Source organism: Sinocyclocheilus grahami, unplaced genomic scaffold, assembly GCF_001515645.1.
Source record: "Sinocyclocheilus grahami isolate Dianchi unplaced genomic scaffold, SAMN03320097.WGS_v1.1 scaffold4.1, whole genome shotgun sequence".
In the NCBI taxonomy this organism is placed as follows: domain Eukaryota; kingdom Metazoa; phylum Chordata; class Actinopteri; order Cypriniformes; family Cyprinidae; genus Sinocyclocheilus; species Sinocyclocheilus grahami.
This window is the reverse complement of record NW_015505183.1, coordinates 284,756-311,113: the sequence shown is the minus strand read 5'-3', so window position 1 is coordinate 311,113 and position 26,358 is coordinate 284,756. Positions and strand designations below refer to the sequence as shown.

General features: G+C 37.7%; 1 protein-coding gene and 1 long non-coding RNA gene across 2 annotated transcripts in view; both read right to left on the bottom strand.

Annotated features, from left to right (window-relative positions):
• Positions 1–26,358, bottom strand: part of LOC107583304 (Usher syndrome 2A (autosomal recessive, mild)) — a 227,522-nt gene that overhangs the window by 54,809 nt on the left and 146,355 nt on the right. The window contains exons 45-51 of the mRNA XM_016269485.1: positions 23,344–23,546; positions 21,301–21,413; positions 18,118–18,316; positions 16,474–16,642; positions 16,102–16,323; positions 4,113–4,336; positions 2,330–2,549 (exon numbers count right to left, since the gene is read on the bottom strand). Of these exons, the coding sequence (XP_016124971.1) occupies positions 2,330–2,549; positions 4,113–4,336; positions 16,102–16,323; positions 16,474–16,642; positions 18,118–18,316; positions 21,301–21,413; positions 23,344–23,546 (1,350 nt within the window). The remainder of the gene's footprint in view (positions 1–2,329; positions 2,550–4,112; positions 4,337–16,101; positions 16,324–16,473; positions 16,643–18,117; positions 18,317–21,300; positions 21,414–23,343; positions 23,547–26,358) is intronic.
• LOC107582251 (uncharacterized) lies at positions 11,077–12,927 on the bottom strand. Its single transcript, XR_001608933.1, has 3 exons — positions 12,686–12,927; positions 12,472–12,558; positions 11,077–11,568 (listed from the first exon to the last, which is right to left on the bottom strand). It is a non-coding gene; the product is annotated as an uncharacterized lncRNA (long non-coding RNA).

Below are 26,358 nucleotides of genomic sequence, written 5' to 3'. Positions count from 1 at the left end.
GTTATTTTATCAGTAACAGAGTATCAGCAGGATTTTAAAGGTCAAATTTAAGACTTTTTAAGACCTGCACAAATAAAATTAATACCATATGAGTGGCATAGGGCAATGTCTATGCTAACATATTAAACTGTAAAATGACAGTAAAAAGTATGATTTACAGTTCAGATACAAGTTTTATAAAATGATAAACTTCACATTTCAGCCTTTAAACCATTTTTAAGAAAAGGGATGAGTCAAAAGTATCAATTATTACATTAATTTAAACAATTATCAATCATTATATTAATTAAATAACACACATTTATTTTACTGTCTTAATTGTTGAGATTTTTATTATGAATTATCTTCTTGTCAACCCAACAGTTCACATTTACAACTCTGCGTGTTTGCAGCATAAAAACATGGGTGGATTTTCACATTGGTCTGAACAAAAACAGAAGAATGGCTTATTGAAAATGCAAATTCATTCTCTGCCAGCTTTCGGAACGGCAGAAATAAAGCAGTAACAGCAGTCCACAAAACAGTGCAGCACCTGACTAAACCTGCAGCGCTCATGTTTATATAATGAAATCATAGCCTTTTGAAGTTTAATCGTCACATTCAGCCATATAGCAATTCTAGTCTTTCCATCCACAAATTTAAGACCTCTTGAAATCATAATTAAGACTTTCTTGTACCAAGACTTTTTATGGCCTTAAATTTTATACAACTAAATTTAAGACTTTTAAGGACCCGCGGAAACCCTGTGTAAGGAACTGATTGGATTCTATAGTGGGTGTTTCATTCTAGAATGGAGTAAGGTGGATTTTGAAGGAGATTGTTGTCAAAAAAGACAACTCCATTTGGATGTAAAACAATTTTCTTTCTATTAAAATAACATATAATGGTCACAACACTATAGGCACACAAGGATAGATTTAATGGGGGTAATTTTTTATTTCATGTTGACTTTAAAACTGACAATATCCCAAAAAGGTCTCAAGGGTGTTTGCTACACAAAGTCAGGAGGAAGTGAAATCGTTCATATTTGTGTGGCTGGCAAATCAACGCTTGTGCAGCATTTGTCCGAGAGCACTCAGTGTCATCTTTCTCCGGGTTGCGGGGGTATGGGGGTGTGAGAAACATCTGGAGGAATGCAGGGCCACGACAGGTTTATACGCTTCTGCCCAGATGGTGGCACAGCGCTGACTAGAATCACTCTCCTCATGCTAGCCAGCCCCCTCAACTCCGGCATTAGTCTTGATTAAACAGATGTAACTAACCAAATAAATAACACCTCAGATGAGGTTGAGCCAGTAAGAGGGGCCAGCACTCCCCCTGAAAAGATAAATAAGTGTGTCAAGGGGGGGCGCTCTAAACGCCCTTAAAGTTTTAATGATGGGTTTGAAATAGCAGGTGAGATTTATGACTCATGACAATTAATACACACTAAAGCATCTGGTCTTGTGACCACATAAAATGTGCAGATGTTTACAGTGTGAGGAACATCCCCGAAATGACTGACACTTTCTTCTTTTGTGTGTGTGCGTGAGCCATTCGGTTTGATGACTTTACATAAAAGAGCATGTTGGGCATATACCATTTCTTGTTTATTGGATACATTTAGTTCTCGTTTGCAGGGCTGTTGCTTAAATTCACAGGGCTCGGGAAAAAAGTGGGCTTTCTCTCCTTTGGGCCCAAAAAGGCTGTTTACATAATATGCCCCCTTCACCCCCTTCCACTTGATGATGACCCTGCTTTTATATTAATATATATTATTATTATTATTCTATAATAATATTGTGTATATATATATATATATATATATATAAATTATTATTATATACATATATATTCATAATATAATAATTTTTTTCTTAACTATTAGTCATTTTATTTTTTCACATACAAGGATGTGTCCCCTGATCTGTGAAATATTAAAATTGCCAACATTTAAAAAAAAAAGGGAGTGTGTGATTGGGTAGAGCAGGGTTATTTTACATTAGAATATATATATACTTAAATCCAAGTAATGTTGTTATTTTTCTGTAATTTTATAGTTTTTTTGTTTTCTTTAAATATGTCTTTTTGTTTTTTCATTTTTAGTTTTTCTTGTAATATTTATATTTTATTTCAATAACTATTTTTTAAAAGATTTTTAAGAAGTTTTAGTTGCAGTTTTAGTTAATACCAACACTGTTAATAACAGGTCAATAACAACACTGGTCCCCACACACACACATACATATATATATATATATATATATATATATATAAGCATAAAAAAAAAAGTAAATAAATAAAAAAAATCTTGTGTGTAAATGTACACAAACATTGTTGACCTATTTACCTGTGAAACTGCATCGTTTTGCCATTCCACTGTATATCAGCTCCTCTGAGGATGGGCAGAGCTGGCTGTGGGCGGCAGCAGAGGGAGATGAAACGTGCGTAGAGACCGGCTCACCTGGTACCCATGTACAGATGGACTGTACCGGGCTAAAATCACACAAGCCACAGTACGCTCCTGCGGCCACCGACACAGGACACACTGTACTGGGGCGGCATTTCTCCTAAAGGACACATGCACACACGCTCTCATTAGTGATAACAGTCATCAGACAACTGTTGTGTGTCAAAGTACCCCTGCCAGCGGGTGTGTATGGAGTCCTCTGTCTCAATAAATAGCACGGATGCCCCTTAATGACATAATTACAAGTTAATGACCGCCATCCTAGTTTTCTTTTCTTGGTCTCTTTCTTTTCCTTGTGAGCTCAAGCTGGGTGCACGATGAGCTTGTGTTACAGCGAGCAAATCTGATTAATGAAGTGTGACTGTGAGTGCCTACTTCCTGAGGAGAGGAGCAGATACATCACTGCTCTGTGCCTTATATTTCCAACCTCCACTTTACATCATGGCAGCTTAAGTTTAAAACTCAACTACTTTACTAAAACACCTATCCAATAACAGTCTTTAACACTGATCATTTATCAACGCTAAATCTAACAGCTAATTATAAAAAATAAAATTAGTCTTTTCCAAGTCTCCTCTCACAGTCTGTTTGCTGATTGTCTGATGCGCACTGAATATAAAAGTCTGGATCAGGCAGTTCTAATCTGATTGGTTGGATTCATGCAATTTCCAGGATTGAGGTCAAACATTTTTATAATCAAATTTGTGTTTATAAGATACTGAATTTCTACAATGAACACTTTTGAAGATTGTATAGTTATTTGATTTGTCAAAAAGTTTGCAATGTTAGTGGGATCAGAGTTTGGTTTGAAATACTTTTGTAGTAAGTTAACTTAGATATCCATGACTAGAACTGCATTCTGGTCAATTTTATTTATACTTACTGTGTTCTGTTTATGGAAAATCAGGTTTTCTTAAAATAACAACTTCTAAAGTTAACATTTTAAATGTATTAAATTGCAACAAATGTATAATTACAAATTTATTTAAATACCTGGCATACCTGTACATATTTCAATATAAATTATATTAAAGTATATTTTAGTTAACTATAAATGCTTGTGAGCACATTCAGCATAACGCTTTAGCCCTATTTCAAAGACAATAGAAGTAACTATTAAATTACATACAAGGATGTACTTAATACCTACTAATCTTAAGTAACTAAATGTCATATAAATTTTAATTATAATACATTTTTATTTATTGTAATTAACATGCAATTACATATAGTTCACACTTAAGTATATTTCCATAATAAGTGCTCTTTTTAAAGGTATAAAGAGCACTTGCTTTTCACACAGGGCTGATTTGAATAAATCTAACATTTCCCTCTATTATAGTGGGATCAATGGTTTCTGATAAACCCGCACCTAAACATCACAAAAAACAAAACAAAACAAATTTTTTTTTTCTATCAGTGGCAGTTCTTAGCTAAAGTGTGGACCAGATATTTAGTCAAAAGTCTATCTACACAGTACTAGTCTCTCCATAATCTGTTTTGGAAACTTTTGGCAAAGCATTGCTATAATCCGAATTTGAGAAACTGGCGTGACACTACAGAACAGCTTGAGGGCAAAGTCTCCACTAAGTCTTCATCCTGAAGAACTATTGCTGAACGAGCATACAGTGAATATGTCACTCTGAGTGAAAGTGTTAATTACCAGGATGAGGATGCTGGCCGGGGCTCTGTCAGCACACACAGATGTGAGCGGATTGAAGCCCACTCCATTACAACACTCTTCCTCCTGATCAATCACCTCTGACCAGCAGCACTTCAGCGACGCCATCCTGTTCTCCACCACATGGACTTTAGACTCTCCGCCGGGACCCGTGCAGCACCAGGAAGTAGATGTGTTGATGTAGTGCTCTCCACAGCAGAAGAAGCCTATGTAAAACAAATTTATACACATGGAAAATGCTTTTTAATAAGCAAGAGAGCCTTAATCATCATAATCCATTGTAATAGTGCAGTAAAGTTATGAATTGCAGTTTAGAACATTGTCTGAATGGCACTTGGAATTTATTCAGACTTCATCCTGGTACTTCACTGCAGCACTGTTGCCATAGGTCAAACAGTCAAAACTAAACTGAAACTAATAATGCATATGAAAACATCTTTGACATATAAACATGCACATTTTTTAAAATCCAACATGTGGCCATTACAGCTCATGGGACGTTTCATGTCAGATGTCAGAGAGCTGCATGTGCAGCTGACATGTAAAAGATGCAGACGGCCGTGCTGCATGAGGAATCAGCTTCACCTGGTGATTTGGCCACTGTCTCCTCCCAATAGCGCACAGCACCCATATCTGCATCCTCTCCTATTACCTCTAAAAGCATCATAGCGTTCTCTGAGGCCTGACTCAACAAACACGCACCAGCCTTGCAAACACAGCTATGTTTGAGGGGTATTAAACTACCTGCTTTGACACCACTGTTCAAAAATTTGGGGCCAGTAAGATTTCTATTTATTTATTTTTTAATACTTTTATTCAACAATGCATTAAATTGATCAAAAGTGGGAGTAAAAACATTCAGAATATTACAAAAGATTTCTATTTCAAATAAATGCTGTTCTTTTGGACTTTGTTCATCCAAGAATCCCCCAAAAATGTATCAGAGTTTCCTCAAAAAAATATTAATCAGCACAACTGTTTTCAACATTGATAATAATAAGAAATGTTTCTTGAAAATTCTGCTTCGCCATTACAGGAATGAATTACATTTTAAAATATCTTAAAATACAAAACAGTTATTTTAAATTGTAATAACATTTCACAATATCACAATTTTTATTGCATTTTTGATAAAAAATAATGCAGCCTTTGTGAGCAGAAGAGACTTACTGACCCCATATTTTTGAACGCTAGCATACATCGACGGTCAGACTGCTTATTCTACATATTACTCATTATACATTTTGAGAAAAGCTTGCATTAATATGCAAACTATAAAACTGTATTTTCAGGCATATGCCAGGAACTGTAATAAGGACCAAGAAGATGAAACTGTTCGAACATGCTATAGCATTAGAGATCGTGGCAGAGGGAAGAAAGAATATAATTTTCTGAAAAGCAGTTTAATATTCTTCTAACAGGAAGTGACTCCTGGTTTATTTCCTTGGGTAAACCATCACTACTATAATTACCATCAACCACCAGTATGATAAATTGCTAATTGTTTAATACCCTAATCAGCGTTCATTCTTTGCACAGATAAACTGTGACAGTGCCATTAATTTAAATAGTAATTTCACTTAACGGCCAAAACGGCGCAGCAGATTTTTATGCAACGTTTTCTAGGGGCCGCATCCATCACGGCTCTGCAGTGACATAAAGATGTCTGACGTGCTCTAACTCACTTAGGGACAGCAGATGTTGCAGCGCTGTGTTTGGTGGCAATTCCCAGGGTGTATTACTTCAGCTCCAATGACTTGCAAATAAACAGCTCAACAATTTTTCCAAAATAGCTCTGCCATCTCGTCCCATCCCTGCCCCGGTGCATTTTTCATGATATTTCATTCAAAGACCAGTGAACTTTGACACCCTGACCTCTTAGCTGGGGATGTCCTTCTATTTTGTTTCCCGCACTTGACCTTGGCCTGTCAGCTAAAACAATTCATTTTCCTTCATCTCCACCTTTGTCGCGTTATGAATATAACAGGAGGGAAAGCCACTGCCCCTATAAATCTGGTGTAGGCACGGCGCAAAAACACAAACACCCTTTTAGCTCACGCTTTGTTTTTTTAAGCACTGCAAAATGATTTAGCTAATCTTCAGATTTATGATGGATTTGCATACATTCATTAGAGTGCGAGTGAACAGGCGAGCATAAGGTGCTTAGGCTGTGTGAATTAAGGTTCATTCACTTAATGATAAGTAAATATTTAGCATGCAGTGAGCAACTGATAAAAATGTGTGCTGTGGCTTACACAAGCCTTTGGATCGTAAAACAAACTTCAAACAAACAAAAGCACTTTTAAAAAAACAGTGATGGCTGAGCACATTCAAAGTCATACTCACAGAGCAAAAGAACTTCATAGTGCTCTAGCTTTACATAGTGAACATTACAATTTTTTTAAAGAAAATGTGCTTTTTTGCTTTATTAATCCATTTTTTTTCTTTCAAATGATCATTTGCAAGCATTTTTAACTCATTTGTCAGGTGCATGTTACATGCTACAGTATGTATTTATCCTGGTTAAATAAAATATACTTTAGCCAATGGAGGAACAGAAAAAAGGAATGTTTCAAAGCTATCAAACGGTCAGTTTAAAAAACATTGTTCCCTGGCTGTTTCATTCATTTATTTATTCCAAGCATTCCTGAGGGAGAGGTGAAAGGACAGCACATTAAACTGACTTTCTTCATTTCATCCATTGGCCACGGTTGCATGTGACAAAAAGTGCTTGGGCAGCAGTAATATTTTCACTACTCTTTGGGGAATCTGAAAGGAGGAGATTTAAGTTTGAACATAAAACTTATAATGCACATGACAGAAATGCAACAAATGGCACTTTTGAATATCACTTGGTTGCTCTAGGTTTTTTTCTACTTCTACTTTTGGAATAAAATAAAGTTTTGAGATTAAACCGTAAGGTGCCATTCACAAAGAATGTGTATTTGCATTCCGCTGCACTGCCTTTCCATTGTTTTTCTATTTAAACGTGCTATATGGACGTGCTTGACCGTGCTCAAGTCTTTTTCATGACGCAGTGTTCTAAACACTAGATGCTCAGTTTAAAAGTTCAACTTTTAAAAAATAAGTCTCTAGACCTTGTGTTTTTCATTCCACTGCCCTGCGTCTGGAGTTATTTTTTTAAATGCAGAAAACACATCCATGACACAATTTACACAAGGTTGTATATGTTAACTGTTCATGCATTAGTTAACAATTTACAATATTATACAGCATAATCATAGTTAATATTAATTTCTATCTATCTATCCATCCATCCATCCATCCATCCATCCATCCAAATTAACATTTTAAAAACATTTAACATGAACGATTCACATAAAAAAAACCTCAAGACAAGTTTTACCTAACACATTACCTAATTTTAATGTATAAAATCTTTAAAAACCTAAACTACTATACACAGTCTTGTTATTAAAACAACATTAAAACATCAGAACCGTCACCATCAGTGGTCTGACACCACTATTCCTAAACCAAACAAAAAAGCATTAGGAGTCTGTACTTTGTGGTTAGTAGTTGAGCCATGCAAAATGCTTTAATTGCTCAAGGATATTAACTGAGATTATTAGGCATGATTAAAGTAAGAAAAGCTATCATCATAACTGTGTTGAAAGAAAATGGTCTTAATCTGTATGATCTCCAATCCATCTCAGCAAAAAAGATCCAGACATGTGTGCTCAGAATGATCCCCTTTCTGGCATTCATGTCTTGTCATTTGCAATATGAACAATATGAGGACATATGAGCCATGATGAAGCACTCGTGCAGTAACAAATACAACGCAGACACTGATGCATTCAGCCACCGGGATCATTTCCACTCGCAAATGCTTATTGTGTCCTTGAGAATATATTTAATTATTGTACTTTTTTGACATCGTCACAGCCATTCCCACACCCACTCTTATGATCCTTGTCTCTCTCTCTCACACACACACACACAGCTCTAAAGCTTTTAACACTTAAATGGAGTAAAATATTCAGATATAACCTTGACTGTGATACAGGCACTGTGCTTTTAAGCAAAGCTCTGTACATAAGCAGATATTAAAAGAGCTCTCCATATGACACCAAGCCTCCAGATGCAGAAAACCCTGTAATCCAAATCTAAACTTTAAACAGGACAGCGGGACATTTACAGTAATACCCTGTATTACTGAAGGCTATTGTCTAAACTGTTTCTCATGTCTCAAATGGAAACATTCAGAAGACTGGATTGGATTTCGACAGTTTAAAGGCTTTCGTAACTTGTTATGGTGGATGATGAAATGTTTCACAATTCAACTTCAAACAGATGTCTTTGTTTCTGTAACTGGTGTGAAATCTTGGTTATAATTTGGGTTATAATTAGGCAACATTGATAAAATTACGATAATTGTTATGTGTTCTATTTGGTTATGATGTTTTCTAAGCCTGTGTCATTTGCAAAACTGTGTTAGAGTTGGAACGTTTGATTCAATTTTATTGCTTCACTCAAAAATGTTCAAAGATTTGATAATTTTTCATATATTAAAAGGTTTTAAAATAAATACTGCTTTTTAAAGTAAAAAATAGACTGGAAAACAGATAAAAAAAAAATTGTGCTTTAGTTCTTTCATTAAATATACAGAATCTAAATGATCAGAAAAATATTTAATAAAAAAAAATCCTGCACTATGTAATATACCAATAGCAAATAATATTTATGATATCTAGTATTTTATTATAATATATTATTTATCACAATATAAAATAATACAATATTTATTTTTAATGTAAACAATGAAAATGATACTATAAAATTTGGTTTAAAAAATGTGTAATGACTCTGTAATCACCCATCAAAAAGCAAAATACTAGAGACTTTGTATGGCACATAATGCTGTTTTAATTGTTATTTAATTATTGATCGATCGATTGTTTCTTTAGTGATGTACACACCGTGCCCAAAAGGTGACATTGTTAATTTTCTTTTGTAATTTGACTAATAGCAGTTCTTTTGAGACTGGTTAAGGGATTGGTTCACAGGCAGCTTTTCAAACAGCTGATGGCTGTCTCCAACAATTCCATCTCCGCTGTGCCGGAGCACTGCGAGTCCTGACAGGCTAGAGTGTAATGTGTGACAGATCGCACTTTGGGGACCCAGTAATCACATTTCCATCGCCCATCAGCTGGATCTCAGAGGGACATCCTCAAAAAACTGCCTGTGATTCTATTTCCACAATCTGGAGGAACACGTGCAGCTTAAACACAATGTCATGGCATTTCTGAACAACAAAGTTCAGAAACACAAATAGAAAAACAGACAAATTTCTCTCTGACAACCCACTCTTGAAGACAGGCCTAAATATACAGTGGGTACGGAAAGTATTCAGACCCCCTTACATTTTTCACTCTTTGTTATATTGCAGCCATTTGCTAAAATCATTTAAGCTAATTTTTTTCCCTCATTAATGTAAACACAGCACCCCATATTGACAGAAAAACACAGAATTGTTGACATTTTTGCAGATTTATTAAAAAAGAAAAACTGAAATATCACATGGTCCTAAGTATTCAGACCCTTTGCTCAGTATTTAGTAGAAGCACCCTTTTGATCTAATACAGCCATGAGTCTTTTTGGGAAAGATGCAACAAGTTTTTCACACCTGGATTTGGGGATCCTCTGCCATTCCTCCTTGCAGATCCTCTCCAGTTCTGTCAGGTTGGATGGTAAACGTTGGTGGACAGCCATTTTTAGGTCTCTCCAGAGATGCTCAATTGGGTTTAAGTCAGGGCTCTGGCGGGGCCATTCAAGAACAGTCACAGAGTTGTTCTGAAGCCACTCCTTCGTTATTTTAGCTGTGTGCTTAGGGTCATTGTCTTGTTGGAAGGTAAACCTTCAGCCCAGTCTGAGGTCCTGAGCACTCTGGAGAAGGTTTTCGTCCAGGATATCCCTGTACTTGGCCGCATTCATCTTTCCCTCAATTGCAACCAGTCGTCCTGTCCCTGCAGCTGAAAAACACCCCACAGCATGATGCTGCCACCACCATGCTTCACTGTTGGGACTGTATTGGACAGGTGATGAGCAGTGCCTGCTTTTCTCCACACATACCGCTTAGAAAAAACGCTTAAGGCCAAAAAGTTCTATCTTGGACTCATCAGACCAGAGAATCTTATTTCTCACCATCTTGGAGTCCTCCATGCAGGCTTTCATGTGTCTTGCACTGAGGAGAGGCTTCCGTCGGGCCACTCTGCCATAAAACCCCGACTGGTGGAGGGCTGCAGTGATGGTTGACTTTCTACAACTTTCTCCCATCTCCCGACTGCATCTCTGGAGCTCAGCCACAGTGATCTTTGGGTTCTTCTTTACCTCTCTCACCAAGGCTCTTCTCCCCCGATAGCTCAGTTTGGCCAGACGGCCAGCTCTAGGAAGGGTTCTGGTCATCCCAAACGTCTTCCATTTAAGGAATGGAAGCCACTGTGCTCTTGGGAACCTTAAGTGCAGCAGAAATTTTTTTGTAACCTTGGCCAGATCTGTGCCTTGCCACAATTCTGTCTCTGAGCTCTTCAGGCAGTTCCTTTGACCTCATAATTCTCATTTGCTCTGACATGCACTGTGAGCAGTAAGGTCTTATATAGACAGGTGTGTGGCTTTCCAAATCAAGTCCAATCAGTATAATCAAACACAGCTAGACTCAAATGAAGGTGTAGAACCATCTCAAGGATGAGCAGAAGAAATGGACAGCACCTGAGTTAAATATACGAGTGTCACAGCAAAGGGTCTGAATACTTAGGACCATGTGATATTTCAGTTTTTCTTTAATAAATCTGCAAAAATGTCAACAATTCTGTGTTTTTCTGTCAATATGGGGTGCTGTGTGTACATTAATGAGGAAAAAAAAATAACTTAAATGATTTTAGCAAATGGCTACAATATAACAAAGAGTGAAAAATTTAAGGGGGTCTGAATACTTTCCGTACCCACTGTATTAGCAATTTTCATTTTAGAAAATGTCCAACCGTTGATATCATTCATTTCAGTGTCTATCCAAACAAACAAATACATATATATGCTAGAACCTCTTTAAGTATGAATACCTATGAATAATATTAATGAACGGACAAAATATAAAAGTATTAAAAAAGCAGATGTTAATTTTGTTTTAAAAATCATATTTACCCTCAGTCTTTGAGTTATACATTTATTGTTCGTTTGTCGGTTTGAGGCTCGTGCGACTGGCTGAATTGTCGTCGAGATGTTTTTGTTCCTGATTGGTCTATTCTTCATCATGTGACTGCATGAAACCACTCTGTTCAATCAGCTGCACTGCTCACACTGGCAGAATATGAAGTCTGAGTCCATGGGCGTGCCGCCTGATTTGGTTTCTGTGGTAACTAGTGGCGGTCATAGGCAGTGGCGGAGCCTCGGGATGCACTATAATAATAGGGGGAACCTGAAAGTTAATAAGAAAGGAATGTACCATTTCAATACACCACGACAATGACTGCATATTAATATATTAAATGCATATTTGTTTTAAGCATCATATAGTATTGATTTCATGTATGGCCAGGATTTTGCTATCAAAATAATTAATGCAAATTCCATCAACTTCAGCCAAGATCCAGGAATTACAAACCAATAAAATTGAAATAATTATGTAAACGACTGGAAAAAATATTTTTAACACATATAATCGCTCTATGAACACACAATGCTATTTTTATTTAATTTACCATGTTGTTTACAGAATACCCAAATATATATATATTTCATGTCATTTCAGCTAATATTCAGATGCTTACGGCATATTTAGCTTGTGCACTAAAACATTCACAGCTAATTGTTATTGCATAATGATTATTGGTAAAGATTCACCACATAATACTACAAAAAGTCATAAATGCAAAAACTGTTGCAGAGTCAAGCGTTTTAGACAGCAAAAAAACCAAAAAAAAAACAATAAGATCTGTTAATCTTAAAGGACTGTTAATTAATTTCTAGCAAACATATAACTCTCAACATACAGTTAATCAGTTAAAGTGACTACAATTTATTTGGGATGTCCTTTCAACTGTTTAGTAAGCTTTCTAAAACTATTTATTTATTTAATAATTATATTTGATTACTTTTTTTGCATTCAGTACTTTTTAAATGTAATACATTTTTTTCTATAATTTTTTTTTATTATATTATTTTTAAATATATATTTATGTAATTTCAAAAGTTGATTGATTGATTGATCGATCGATTGAGGACAGTGGTGTCTAATACAAAGCATCAGTTTTATTGTAGTAACAAATACTTTACCTATGATACTTTGGCAGAAACTGTGTTTTTGTAAGGAGACACTCACTCAGTATTGCTGGGTTGCTAAATCTCCAGGCTTCATTATAGGTTGTGTACTGTGGATGGCTGTAGGGATTCCCTGAAAATTCGCTCCCTGAAATGGGACACAGACATGCACGTTAAAATAATGCACCATCAATTTTACATCACAGTTGCTGAAATGTTGATACAAAAACCATACTTGTTTATACAATGTCAATATATAGATTTTTCTTGCTCACTTCGTAATGTCTCATTTCTAAAACCCATTGTGTCCAAAGTTTGTCTCTTGTTGTGTAATTTGATTGTGCAGGAAGAAAGTCAGAGCGTCGTGCTGAACAATGTTGGTCCAATGCTGTTTCTCTTTTATGGGATAATAAAGAGGTGTTTTTATATGCGCCGGCCGCGTTGAGGGCTGTCAGTAAATCTCTCTGTGAAGTAGCACGTCCGCAGAGAGTCTGCTTCTGCTGCTCTTATTACCTGGAGCGGCTAAAAATAATGCAAGATCGAACCACATTTTATGAATTAGTTTGAGCTCAGTGATCACAAAATGCCTTTCGTCTGGAAATCTGTTGGACCAGTTAATATTTAGTCAATCGCGGTTTGATGGTCTATAGTTAAAGGCTTCCTGCATTCACACACCGGTTAAATGCTGCTTCTGTGAATGTCTGGGCCCCTCTGCCATAAAGCCCCGACTGGTGGAGGGCTGCAGTGATGGTTGACTTTCTACAACTTTCTCCCATCTCCCGACTGCATCTCTGGAGCTCAGCCACAGTGCTCTTTGGGTTCTTCTTTACCTCTCTCACCAAGGCTCTTCTCCCCCGATAGCTCAGTTTGGCTGGACGGCCAGCTCTAGGAAGGGTTCTGGTGGTCCCAAACGTCTTCCATTTAAGGATTATGGAGGCCGCTGTGCTCTTAGGAACCTTAAGTGCAGCAGAATTTTTTTTGTAACCTTGGCCAGATCTGTGCTTTGCCACAATTCTGTCTCTGAGCTCTTCAGGCAGTTCCTTTGACCTCATGATTCTCATTTGCTCTGACATGCACTGTGAGCTGTAAGGTCTTATATAGACAGGTGTGTGGCTTTCCTAACCAAGTCCAATCAGTATAATCAAACACAGCTGGACTCAAATGAAGGTGTAGAACCATCTCAAGGATGATCAGAAGAAATGGACAGCACCTGAGTTAAATATATGAGTGTCACAGCAAAGGGTCTGAATACTTAGGACCATGTGATATTTCAGTTTTTCTTTTTTAATAAATCTGCAAAAATGTCAACAATTCTGTGTTTTTCTGTCAATATGGGGTGCTGTGTGTACATTAATGAGGGAAAAAAATTAACTTAAATGATTTTAGCAAATGGCTGCAATATAACAAAGAGTGAAAAATTTAAGGGGGTTCCGTACCCACTGTATATGGCATCTAAATTTAAAATACGCATCTATTTAAAATGTACTAAATGCACTATAATTTGATTGGTTGAGTCACATTTGAATGCATCAAGTGTATTAGTCAATACAAATGAACTACACTACCATTCAAAAGTATGTGGTTGGTAACATTAAGTATTAATTTCTTTCAGAAAACAAAAATCTCAAACGTCCTACAGAACATCAGAGCCTTTTGCTGTTGTTGGCATTTTATACAAACAATTAGACATGAGAGGTCAAGCGTTACAGTGATTTTACTATGGTTAAGGGGAGTTAGACACTTCACTTCATTGAAAAACAATGGTTACTAGTTTAACTAGTAACATAGCTTAACTATGGTAAAAATCCTATAACACAAAAATTTAAGAAATAAGCAGTCATATGCCTAATAAACCTAATTAAGCCCCCATTAGGCGTTCACCAAAGCCTATAGTTTTGCCACAGTCTGCAGCACATTTCAGCTTTTACTCACATTACATCCTCCTTAGCCAATAGAAGAGGATAGCAGCTCATGGCATATGCCGCATTATCTGTCCATTAGCTTATATTTGCAGAGACCCTCACCGCCGCTAAAGGAGACGGAACCTTGAGGGAGTTGGGGTGTCTTTATCAAGGTTAAGTAGCTCATTCAATAATAGAGCAGACTGACAGAGTGAGGAGCCAGCGTGGAGCTCGCGGCGTGAGCCCCCAGCTCCGCGCACCAGCGGTGTGGCTACCAGGCAAATGGCCTTTAGTTATCCTAACAGTACTATCCATCATAACATATGCTCTCCCCAGGATCCTCTCTTTAATGAGCGATGACTTCTTCATCTGCCTTATTTCAGTAAGATGAACCAAAGGAAGAGAAAATCAAGCGAGGTAATGTGAGCGAGCACTGTGGCGTGGTGTGTTTTAATCTTGAGGAAAATGTTCTGCTAGCTTCTGAAATAACTCCAGGTATGTAGTGAAACGAATGAAGTGATTAAGTTCCCTAAAAAAGGGGGACAGCTTTGAAAAACTGTATATCAAGGGCAGGGTGATTAACCAAAGCTTGAAAATGTTTACTGGACCCAATCCCAGGATGCTACCGAAGCCACCGAACGACTTGGAGAGTGTGTTTGTATGATAAATACACTGATGCCACTGACCTCATGGTGGCCATTAGTTCTGTTGCATCCTGGGAGCCTGCTGTGGGCTTGGCACAGCTCTGGTTGGTGCTCAGATAGACTCAGCTCCATCATCCAGCCTGACAAAGATGGCTGACACCAGGGCCAGTGCCCATCCAGCCCATCTGTGCCCAGGTGCCCACTTTAGCAGGGCACTGCAGGGGAGCCTGGGTGACCCCAAGAGGGTTCAGCTCCTCTGACACCCACCACAGTGTCATTAGAAAGTCACTAAGGAGTGAGGGCTAAACTTAGCCACAATGAAGTGGTCATACGTGCTTTGTCCCATTTAAAGTTTACTAGCGCCACATTTTCTGTTTTGCAGAAGGAGAGGATTTTAAGGCGGTCCTGACAGTACAATTCTGCTCTCTGACAAGCGGCTGTGATAAACGGATTGTACTATAAGTGTGATGTGGTAAATGCAAATTATACTTATTATGTTATCAATAGTGGTTCACTTCTGTGCTGGACTGCGACTGCAGATCAGATATGACTAGGACCAATCAAATATGAGGACCGGAACCAACTTTTCTCTAAAATACTGTTCAAAGTTTTGGATCAGTAATATTTTTGAAAGAGAGAAAGAAACACTTTTATTCAGCAGGGATGCATTGATCAAAAAACTGATCAAAAGTGACAGTACAGACATACTGTATATAACATTACAAAAGATTTCTGTTTCAAACGCTGTTCTTCTGAACTTTCTATTAATCAATGAACCCTGAAAAACTAAATGTATCATGGTTTTCACAAAAATATTACACAGCCCAACTGTTTTTAACATTTATAATAACAATAAATGTTTCTTGAGAAGCAAATGAGCCTTTTAGAAAGTGAAACTGAAGATTGGAGTAATGGCTGCTGAAAATTCAGCTTTGCATCACAGGATTTTAAAATATATTCAAATAGAAAACAGTTGTTTCATACTGTAACAATATTTCACAATATTATGGTTTTACTGTGTTTTTGATTAAATAAATGCAGCCTTGGTGAGCATAAGAGACTTTACTGACCCCAAACTTTTGAACGGTAGTGTACAATACATTTCAGTTGTGACAATGTTCGACAAGCATGTTTCTCCAAGCTAACCTGATACATGTTTATAGGGCGTCCCCTGGTGAGCATCCCCACAGCACACCATCTCTCTTGGGACTAGCTGTCCTCCACAGCACTGGGAGCTGAAGCCATCATAAAGATGCCCCCCACAGCAGATCTGTCTGGCTCCAGACATGAAAGGACTCCCACCACAACACGAGTCCCCGAGACCAACAGATACACGCCGTTCCACAGAGTCCGGACAACAGACCTCTCCTTTGAACACATATAGAACAATCAACTACAGTATGTGATGTAAAACAAAAGAATGTTCAAAAAATAAGGAAGAAATACTGAGATTGATATTTTTATGCAGCATAAGTTGAATTCACATTTGGCTGTGTTAATGCTGAATGCAGTGCATACCTGGTGGAACTAGTATGTAATATCCTCCACAGCACTGGTGTTGAGGCATAGGCTGGAAAAACTGACCTCCACAACACACACTCCCAGAATCCTCTAAAGCTGGAACATAACGCTCTTCACAACACTGATGAGACTGATTTACGCTGTGAACAGTCCCTGCACAGCATACCTGCAACAATAAAACGCATATAAAAATATATGCAATTCAAATACATTGTCCATACAAGTTTCTCACTCCTCAAGACAATTAGGAATTTAAGAGGTGGCAATGCCTCAGCCCTGAGGGCCCGCAGAGGCACATGTGAGCGCAGGTAGAACTCCAGCCCATCTCTTCGCTCCACAGCGGCAGGCTATATTTAGCCAGACTCCGCTGCCTACTTTGGCGAGAAATCAGGGCAGGATAGATTCTCATAGCGCTGAGATGATACTCTTGTGGTGTCTGAAAAAGCTGTATTGCCCTGAGCCACTGACATTGTCCTTACCTTCTGGCCCAGCTTCCAGTAGAAAAATGGCATCCAGTAAATACCTCCTCTGCTGTGCCTTTGAGAGAGGTCTGAACTTTTAAACCTACTTGAACCCAGTTTATCAAACTCCTGAGAATTACAACCAGTACATGTAAAGGCAGTACAAAAAGAAAGCTTGTGCATACAGTATGAAATTGCCCTCAAAAGACAATTTCAGCCAGAGTTATAGGCTTCTGACAAGGTATCTAAGTAAAAACGATTATCAAAAAATAAAATCCATCGGTTGTTTATTGGATAGAGGCAGATATGAAGGCAAGCTTACAGTCCACTGTAAGAAGGGGGCAGGGATTAAAGGATTGGAAAAGTCTGGAACACATCACCAGAGATAAATGATGCATTGATGAATCTTTCACAAGTCCAATTAGGACAAAGAGCGTGTGAATTTTCAATTCATGCTGACTGAAATTTTTATTTAATTTATCTCACAGGTTGATTAAACATTTTGATTAGTGTCTTGGGATATAGTGTTGGACAATGAGGGGCCTTCAAGTCAAAACTGTTCAGAACCACTGGACCAGCTTAAATTGCCCAGACAATAGGGAAATCCCCTATTGTAGAATATACAGCATGTTTAAATGTGTTCATTTTTCTACCTTTTTTATAATTAAAATAACACATTAAATTGACATCTCTAATTATAGCTGATATTTCCTATTAGTACTAATAAAGAATCAAACAAAAACACCTTTCAATAGGTGTTAAACTATGGATAATGCTGAATTCAAGACGAGCTCCATTAACACATCACAATAGTGTGTCATGTTGCCTCTGTGAAACTCATTTTTCTATTATACTGCTTTACAGCTTTGAGAGCTCTTGTCCTTTTTCAAGTTGTGTTCTCTTTGTGTGCTTGTCTCTAGTGTATTACTGTCTGATTTAAGCTGGTGGAGACGTATGGCCTGTTTGCGCTTGCCAATTTGGCTGTATTTCAATAACACCAGGATGGCAGCAATTGCAGAAGACAAGTTAATCTGTTTACTGAAACCAATCACAGGGACTGTGCTTCATAGATAAATACCAGCCACTCCAACTGATTCGTCACTGTTTCTTCATGGAATACTCTACCATCAAAACTAATGATCTAAGTATAACAGTTTAATAGAGGTTAGTGAGTAGTTACCTGTGTCTCAGGCTTATAACAGGTCTTGCCGCAGAAGTCTTGTTCTGCAAGGCACTCCAGGTACGAGCAGTGAGCCTGAGGAGCAAACGCCTGCTGGGTCTGCAGCTCCTCGCACCGCTGCAGGGTGCTCCGCCACACGTCATATCCTCCCAGAATGCCATTGGGCTTACCAGGTGATGTCCATTCTAGTTTAACTGATCTAACACATACAGTATACAGACAAAGCACAGATATTACACATTCACAAATACTGCTCATCACTTGGTGTATATTGTCAGTCTGGTTTTAGTTCATACTTTGTTTTTGTTTTGTCACTGTCAAGGAGAAAGCATGTAATATAATAGAAAAATGGTGATAATCGCCTCGTTATATAGCGCTTTCTACAACTTGATATACTAGAGCCAAATAGATGTGCTGTGCAGTATTGCAGAGTTATGATACGTGTCATATTTTCTTTTTCTGATGTACAGTGGGGCAAAAAAGTATTTAGTCAGCCACCAATTGTGCAAGTTCTCCCACTTAAAAAGATGAGAGAGGCCTGTAATTTTCATCATAGGTATACCTCAACTATGAGAGACAAAATGAGGAAAAAAAAATCCAGAAAATCACATTGTAGGATTTTTAAAGAATTATTGGTGGCTGACTAAATACTTTTTGCCCCCACTGTACTTCTTGTATTAATTTTCCTCTCCACTCATCAGGAGAGCTGGCTTTCCACAGAAAGGAACAATTTTTGTTCACTACTGCTTACTTTGAGATACTGGATAAAATATTGAGACCTGTATTATGTCATTAAAATATTTCGTATTACAAGAATTTTACTGTATCCCATTTTGTAATATTTAGTAATAGCAACAAATGTATTTTACTAATCACTTATTCATAATCAAACTTACCTTAAAATACAAGATAAGTTTTAAATGGCACATACTAGGAATCCTGCTGTGGCATACCGTAAGCAACACACTTTTTATTAGCATTAGTTAATAAATGAGTAAATAAGAAACAAGCAAGCAAGTAAATACAAAACAAAAAAATTCACATTTGGTGGTGCAGCTTGCTATCTAAAGGAACAGTAGGCAGGGAAGGACAACAAAACAATAAACAAAACAACACAAAAAACATTTGCATCTGGCAGTGCAGTTTGCTGCCTGACGGAACACTGCAGAGAGCAAACAGGAAGGAAAAACCAAAAAGCCATTAAACAAGCCTTATTTCTTTCTTAACTGTTGCCATAACCTTATGGAAATGTGCTTTTGTTTTCATCATCTTTTTCATCTCCTCGCCATACATGATAATATCCATACCGCTCTGTGATTTGGCTTCCTTTGCTTTTTGCCCATATCTTTTGTGTTGTGCAAATCTCTTGTCACATACGCAAGACGTAGAGAATGACATGATTACGGTTTGCGTGGGTCTCTCTCCTCTCCTCTGTCCCCTCCCTGATGTGGAAGCTAATTGATAGTGAAGGCCTCTGACGACTTAAAGCTGACAGACCTTAGTATCTGATTAGGAATTCATGAAATGCGACAAGGCTTCCTCTTTTAAAGTACAGACAGAGAATCGTTTGGAGATTACTGTGGGCTTTAAAAAAAAACTAAATATTATTCATGCTTACTTTTTTTCTTGAGGGGTTAGGGATGGGGAAGCAGCTTTCCTATAACAAATGTGTTAGTATTATATTACAAAGGGTGTCATTTGCTGTCCACCGTTAATCCCTCATGGAGAGAAATAACTGGAATTCATATTGGGCGGCAGCAGTGTGTAAGCCATCGGTTGCAGCACTTGTCATATTTCAATCAAAGCTTAAGCCAGCCGCCAATTCCTGTTCCCAGCCCCCACATAGCACCAGAGACAGAATTAATGAATTAGCTATTGATTAAATTCCACTCGAGCAAATCTAGCGTGGCAAATAAATGAACTGTTTGGGGCATGTGTAGGCCACGGCCAGCCATGTCGGGCCAATCGATCAGTAGTTAGTATTCTATTGGGAGTGAGTACAGCACACTGGTGATATGACATGAGGGTGGGAGACAACACGGCAGGAAATATGTGAATTATGGCTTATTATGGCACACAGAGCCCTAGGGCCTTAAAAAAAACACAATTTTTACAATTTCTTACACTGTGTTACACTGTAGTATGTGTAAGGTTCTCTTATATTGTGTACAGTGTACTGAGTCAACACGGGCTGCAACCGTTTTCAAGTCATCTCAAAATGTTCACTAACCACCAGTTAGGCAAAGGTTCAATGTAAGACAACAGTAAAACATGTGAAAACTATACATCCCACTTTATTTTCCAGTGCAAAACAATAGACATACAGGGAAAATAAAATGGCTCAAGTAGCTGTGCTGTGCACATTTGGACACTTCACATGTATCATAAAGAGACAAATTTGGTGAATTACCCTTGTTTTGTAATTATTCATAATTATTTTATAAAATAATTGAAGGAACAATGTAGATCAGAGATGCCAAATTCTGTTCCTGGCGATCTACCTACTGTACCTGCAGAGTTCAGTTTCAAACCTGATCAAGCACACCTGTCTGCAATTATCAAGTGCTCCTGAAGATCTAAATGAGCTGGTTGGGTTGTGTTTGATCAGACTTTACAGTAAGATCTCCAGGAACAGGATTGGGCACCCCAAATGTAGATGGTAGATGGATTGTTTGGGCTCACCACGTCACACTTCGAAGGGATGGTGAATATTTAACCAACAGATTATCCACAACATGCACACAAAACTCAAGCGTGGCGATACTCAGCGTATAGGCTACTTGCCTCACAGACATGAGAAATATATCTAAAGAAAGCTTGAAATGTCAACATTAAAATGAACCAATTCAAATAGAAAACAAATACTCTATGTAATCTGTATGAAAGGCTAATTTCTCTCTAAAGGTGCGTCCACCGTACTGAGGAGATGGCGAGTCCACTTCATCTTTGCAGCCGACATACTAAGAAAACGCTAGTTTATTAAAAAATAATGAAAATATCTTCTTGCTATTATTCCCAAAACAGTCATTACTTTTGCCGGTGCTTTGCGGCAAGCTTTATGCATTCGTAAATAGGCTATATATTATATATTAATGGTTTAGTTCCCCACCCCCCTGTATATATTTAATTAATCCTGGTAAACTCACATTCACACCACTATCTGTGTCTGCTTGACTGACTCACCTTGAGCTAAGCACCTGAATCTGAGGTTTGGCGATTTCAGTCGGTGTGTCCTCCACCGTGGTCATCTGAGTGCTGTTACTCTCCACACACGCATACACGGTACACACCTCCACCTAAACACAGAGAACAGCCCCACTGCACAGGTTAAATCCAAAACAAAGAGAGGTCCAAAATCTGAGACCATTTTACACTAAAATTACATACAATACTAAAAATTTAAAATCAGCACAAAAAATAAGTGAAATTATATGTGCAATATTACAGAAACATAATTATTAGTTTAGGATTTAAAATCCTTATTTATTTATTTATTTACTTGCCCATTTTAAATCCTAAAACCTTTAGATCCTAGATTTTCAATGTGGTCTCAGACTTTTGAACTTTTAATATACAGTGGTGTGAAAAAGTGTTGGCCCCCTTCCTGATTTCTTATTTTTTTGCATGTTTGTCACACTTTAATGTTTCAGATAATCAAACAAATTTAAATATTACACAAAGATAATGCAAGTAAATACAAATTGCAGTTTTTAAATGATGATTTCATTTATTAAGGGAAAAAAGCTGTCCAAACCTACGTGGCCTTACGTGAAAAATTAATTGCCCCCTCCTGTTAAATCATGAAAAAACTGTGATTAACCACATTATTTTAGAAAGCTGAGTTAAATTTCACTAGCCACACCCAGGCCTGATTACTGCCAGACCTGTTGAACCAAGAAATCACTTAAATAGAACCTGTCTGACAAAGTGAAGCATGCTTAAATAGCAACACATCATGCCGCGATCTAAAGAAATTCAAGAACAGATGAGAATCAAAACAGTTGACATGAATCAGTCTGGAGAGGATTATAAAGCCATTTCTAAGGCTTTGGGACCCCAGCGAACGACGGTCAGAGCCATTATCCAAAAATTGAGAAAACTTGGAACAATAGTGAACCTTCCCAGGAGTTGCCGGCCAACCAAAATTACTCCAAGAGCACAACAACGACCCATCCAAGAGGTCATTAAAGGACCCAGAACAACATCTAAAGAACTGCAGGCCTCACTTGCCTCAATTAAGGTCAGTGTTCATGATTCAACAATAAGAAAGAGACTGGGCAAAAACGGCATCCATGGGAGAGTTCCAAGGCAAAAGCCACTGCTGACCAAAAAGAACACAAAGGCTCGTCTCTCATTTCACAAGCAATATCTTGATTATCCCCAAGATTTTGGGCAAATATTCTGTGGACTGATGAGACAAAATTTGAACTTTTTTGTAAGGTGTGTGTCCTGTTACAGCTGGTGTAAAACCAACACAGCATTTCATAAAAAGAACATCATACCAACAGTCAAACATGGTGGTGGTAGTGTGATGATCTGGGGCTGCTTTGCAGCCTCAGGACCTGGACGACTTGCCGTAATTGATGGAACCATGAATTCTGCTCTCTAGCAGAAAATCCTGAAGGAGAATGTCCGGCCATCAGTTTGTGACCTCAAGCGCACTTGGGTTATGCAGCAGGACAATGATCCCAAACACACCAGCAAGTCCACCTCTGAATGGCTCAAGAAAAACTAAATTAAGGTTTTGGAGTGGCCAAATCAAAGTCCGGACTTAAATCCGATTGAGATGCTTAAACAGTCCATTCATGCTCGAAAACCCTCCAATGTGGCTGAGTTAAAACAATTCTGCAAAGAAGAGTGGGCCAAAATTCCTCCACAGCGATGTGAAGGACTCATTGCCAGTTATCGCAAACACTTGATTGCAGTTGTTGCTGCAAAGCGTGGCACAACCAGTTATTAGATTTAGGGGGCAATTACTTTTTCACGTAGGGCCAGGCAGGTTTGGACAGCTTTTTTCCCTTAATAAAATAAATAATCATTTAAAAACTGCATTTTGTATTTACTTGCATTATCTTTGTGTAATATTAAAATTTGTTTGATGATCTGAATCTTTTAAGTGTGACAAATGTGCAAAAAATTAAAAAACAGGATGGGGGCCAACACTTTTTCACACCACTGTACGCTAAATAAAACTATGTATGCGTGTGTTTAGATAGAAGGCCAGACCTGAATACTGTGGACAGTGAACGGCAAAAGTCCTCCCACTTCCAGTGATCCAGTTCCATTGCTAGTAGACTCATAGAGATGGCCATCAAGATAGATGGAGTACTTTGTGACTACACCATTTGGAACAAGAGGAGCTGTCCATAGCACCCTCACTGCTGTGCTATTTAGGACCACCACCTCTGGAGGAAAGACTCCTTCAGGTTCTGCAATAGAGAGAGAAAGCCACACTAAACTACCCAGAAGAGCTCAGCGGACTGGAGCCCACATGAAAACATACGGTCATATTGACATAACCCCAGCGCTTTTGAAGAGCTCAATCCTCAAGATTTGTCTCTTTAACCTCTGCCCAAGACGAAGCTCAGGGAAGGCTCGAGGTCCTTAAGTCTGCAGTAGTCTCTACAAAGAGTAAAACAATGACCAACAACATCTACAGAAAAAGACCTGGAGGAAAAGCAGTTTTTCATTCTTTTCTCTTTTTTCCCCAGACCAAGATCGTGCCAGCGGTAGCATAAACACACAGCATATTCTACTCTTAATAGTCTCTGAAAAGGCTTTGGGCAGCACTTTTATTTCTGCCTTAGAAAAAGAGCATAAAAAAGAGAGACAGAAAGAAAGGGATAAACAAAAAAAGGACAGGCATTTTCTTAAAGCTGATCTGTGTATTTTTTTTAATGTTAAAATACGTTCTCCTGTCCTAGCTTAAAGTGTTGAGAACTACAGTATAAGGAAACTATTCATAGAATTCATAGAAATTCTGATGCTGCATATATCATTACACTATTTAAACTACACCATTTAAAATAATATATATATATATATATATATAATATCGTTTTTCATATTTTGTTAATTTTTTGTATTTTAGATCATTTTATTTGCTCATATATATATATATATACACACATACATACACATACACACACACACACATATATATATATATATATGTCCCTCAGTTGTCTAGTTCAAACAATAACCAATAATAATGCAGCAGTACACGCCTGTCCGTTTGATGTGTGTTCATGAGTGTATAAATAATGTAATTTTATATGTACATCAGGGAATGCTGACAGCAATACATCAGGGGGGGCTGGCAGAATGAGAAAAGGCTGAGTGTGACTCTTTCACTTTCCCTCTTGCTTTTGGGGGTTCCCGCAGATGGTTTGTGGGCAAATTGAATCAGTCCTGGAGAAGCGCGCAGGGATTGGAGTGCTGCACCAGGGGCAGAGGGGGTTAACTGGGCCAGTCTGGGGAATTCTTTCTACAGCTTGCACCATTTTCGCCTTCTTTTTCTCCCCCCCCCCCCCCCCTCTGTATTTTGCAAGCTCTTCCTTTCCCATGACAAATCACACTGACTTACAAAAGAAGACCAGAGAGCATATTTTTCAGCTTGATGTGACTCTAGTAAACAGCTATTGTGACAACTTTGTAAGGCTCTTCTGAAAGAATGTAAAAAGGGAATGATTGATAAAGCTTTTTTTTCTGAGGCTAGTGAAGTTAGTTTGTGAAAGAGAGCTGAAAGACATGAGTGTAGTGCTAATGACAGCTGAGAGATCAAATATCTCAGCAGTGGCTTTGAACAAGCCATTGGCTGACATGACGAGCTGGGAAATGAATTCGATACAGAGCAGGGGTCCTGACACTTACACTCTCTCTAAAGAATATAACTGCTGTTCTTCCTACTCAAAGCCTCAAAAAGTCTCCCTTCAGGAGATATCCTGCTAACACAAAGGTCAACAAGTGAAGAGACCCCATCTAAGATATTTTCTAGTAACGTGCTTGTACCTTTACAGCAGATCTTACTGAAGGTTTGTGAGGGACAGATAAATGTTTTGGTATCGGCAACAACTAACAGTTACCTAAACACCTTTGGTCATGCATTAATGGGTGGCATGTCACTTAAAAGGATGGTTAAATAATGGTTCATACAGGCTACATTTTTCTATATAAAAATGTGAGGCACAGGGAGATGGAATGAAATAAAAGCAGAACCTAAAAAAAGTTAAACTTTTTCTAACAATTAAGACGCTGCAAAAGACATAAGATGTGAGTGCAATAGTCAAATGTCCATCTAGTTTATGCATTTAAAAGTGAATAAAATATAAAATAAAAAATAATGAATGAATGAATGAAACAATAAAGGGTTCAGTGTGAATGGACCCTAATATTGTTCTTAATGAACTAAAGTACTCATTTTCATTGTTAAGAAGCAAGGATTGTTACTAATCAATGAAATATTTTTTATCAGACAATCAATCAATAAAAGAAGTGCTGGAGAAGCTTCTTTTAAACTCTCAAGCTACAAGTTACTCATATTTTAAAACAAAATATTATTTTTAAAAGTAGTTAGGTGGACTGGCTACATCAAAGCTCCTGAAATATATCAATAAATCTCTCATACAATTTTTAAGAGCAGAGCAGTAATTATCTACAACTAAAAATACCTTAAAGAGAAAGTCTGAGATAGAAGACACATAGGAGAGCTGAGAGCACATTTGGATATTGACTCAGCTACTTTGAAAAAGTTGGAAAAAGTAGCTTAGTACTTGAAAAGGCTAGACTGCTTAGAATGCAGCTGAACTACTCAAGTTATTATAAAATGCTTAGTGCCCGCTTGTTACTCCCCATCATTGACCAAAAGAGCAATGATGAGACATACTTGTATGTGACCGATATCAGTGCTCTCCTGAAGCGTCTTTTTCCATGTCATTTCTGCTGCTGTATTATTAATGCAAGACTTCGCATGGACAACCTCGTCTCCATTCCAGTTTTTAATTAGCGGGCTCTTAACATATACACTATCATGCAGCATAGTATGATCTTTTAAGTTCAACTGCTTTTAATAAGCTGCCTTTTAGGCTGTAAAATAATGAAGCTTCCACTACTAGCTCTTTGGTAAATGAACTGTAACCTTTATTTAGGAGCAAATTATATTCTAATGTTTTTATTTATACTGATAGGTGACACGAGAAAGAAGCTGAGGTATGTTATGGAAAACCAGTTGTTTAGTTTTTA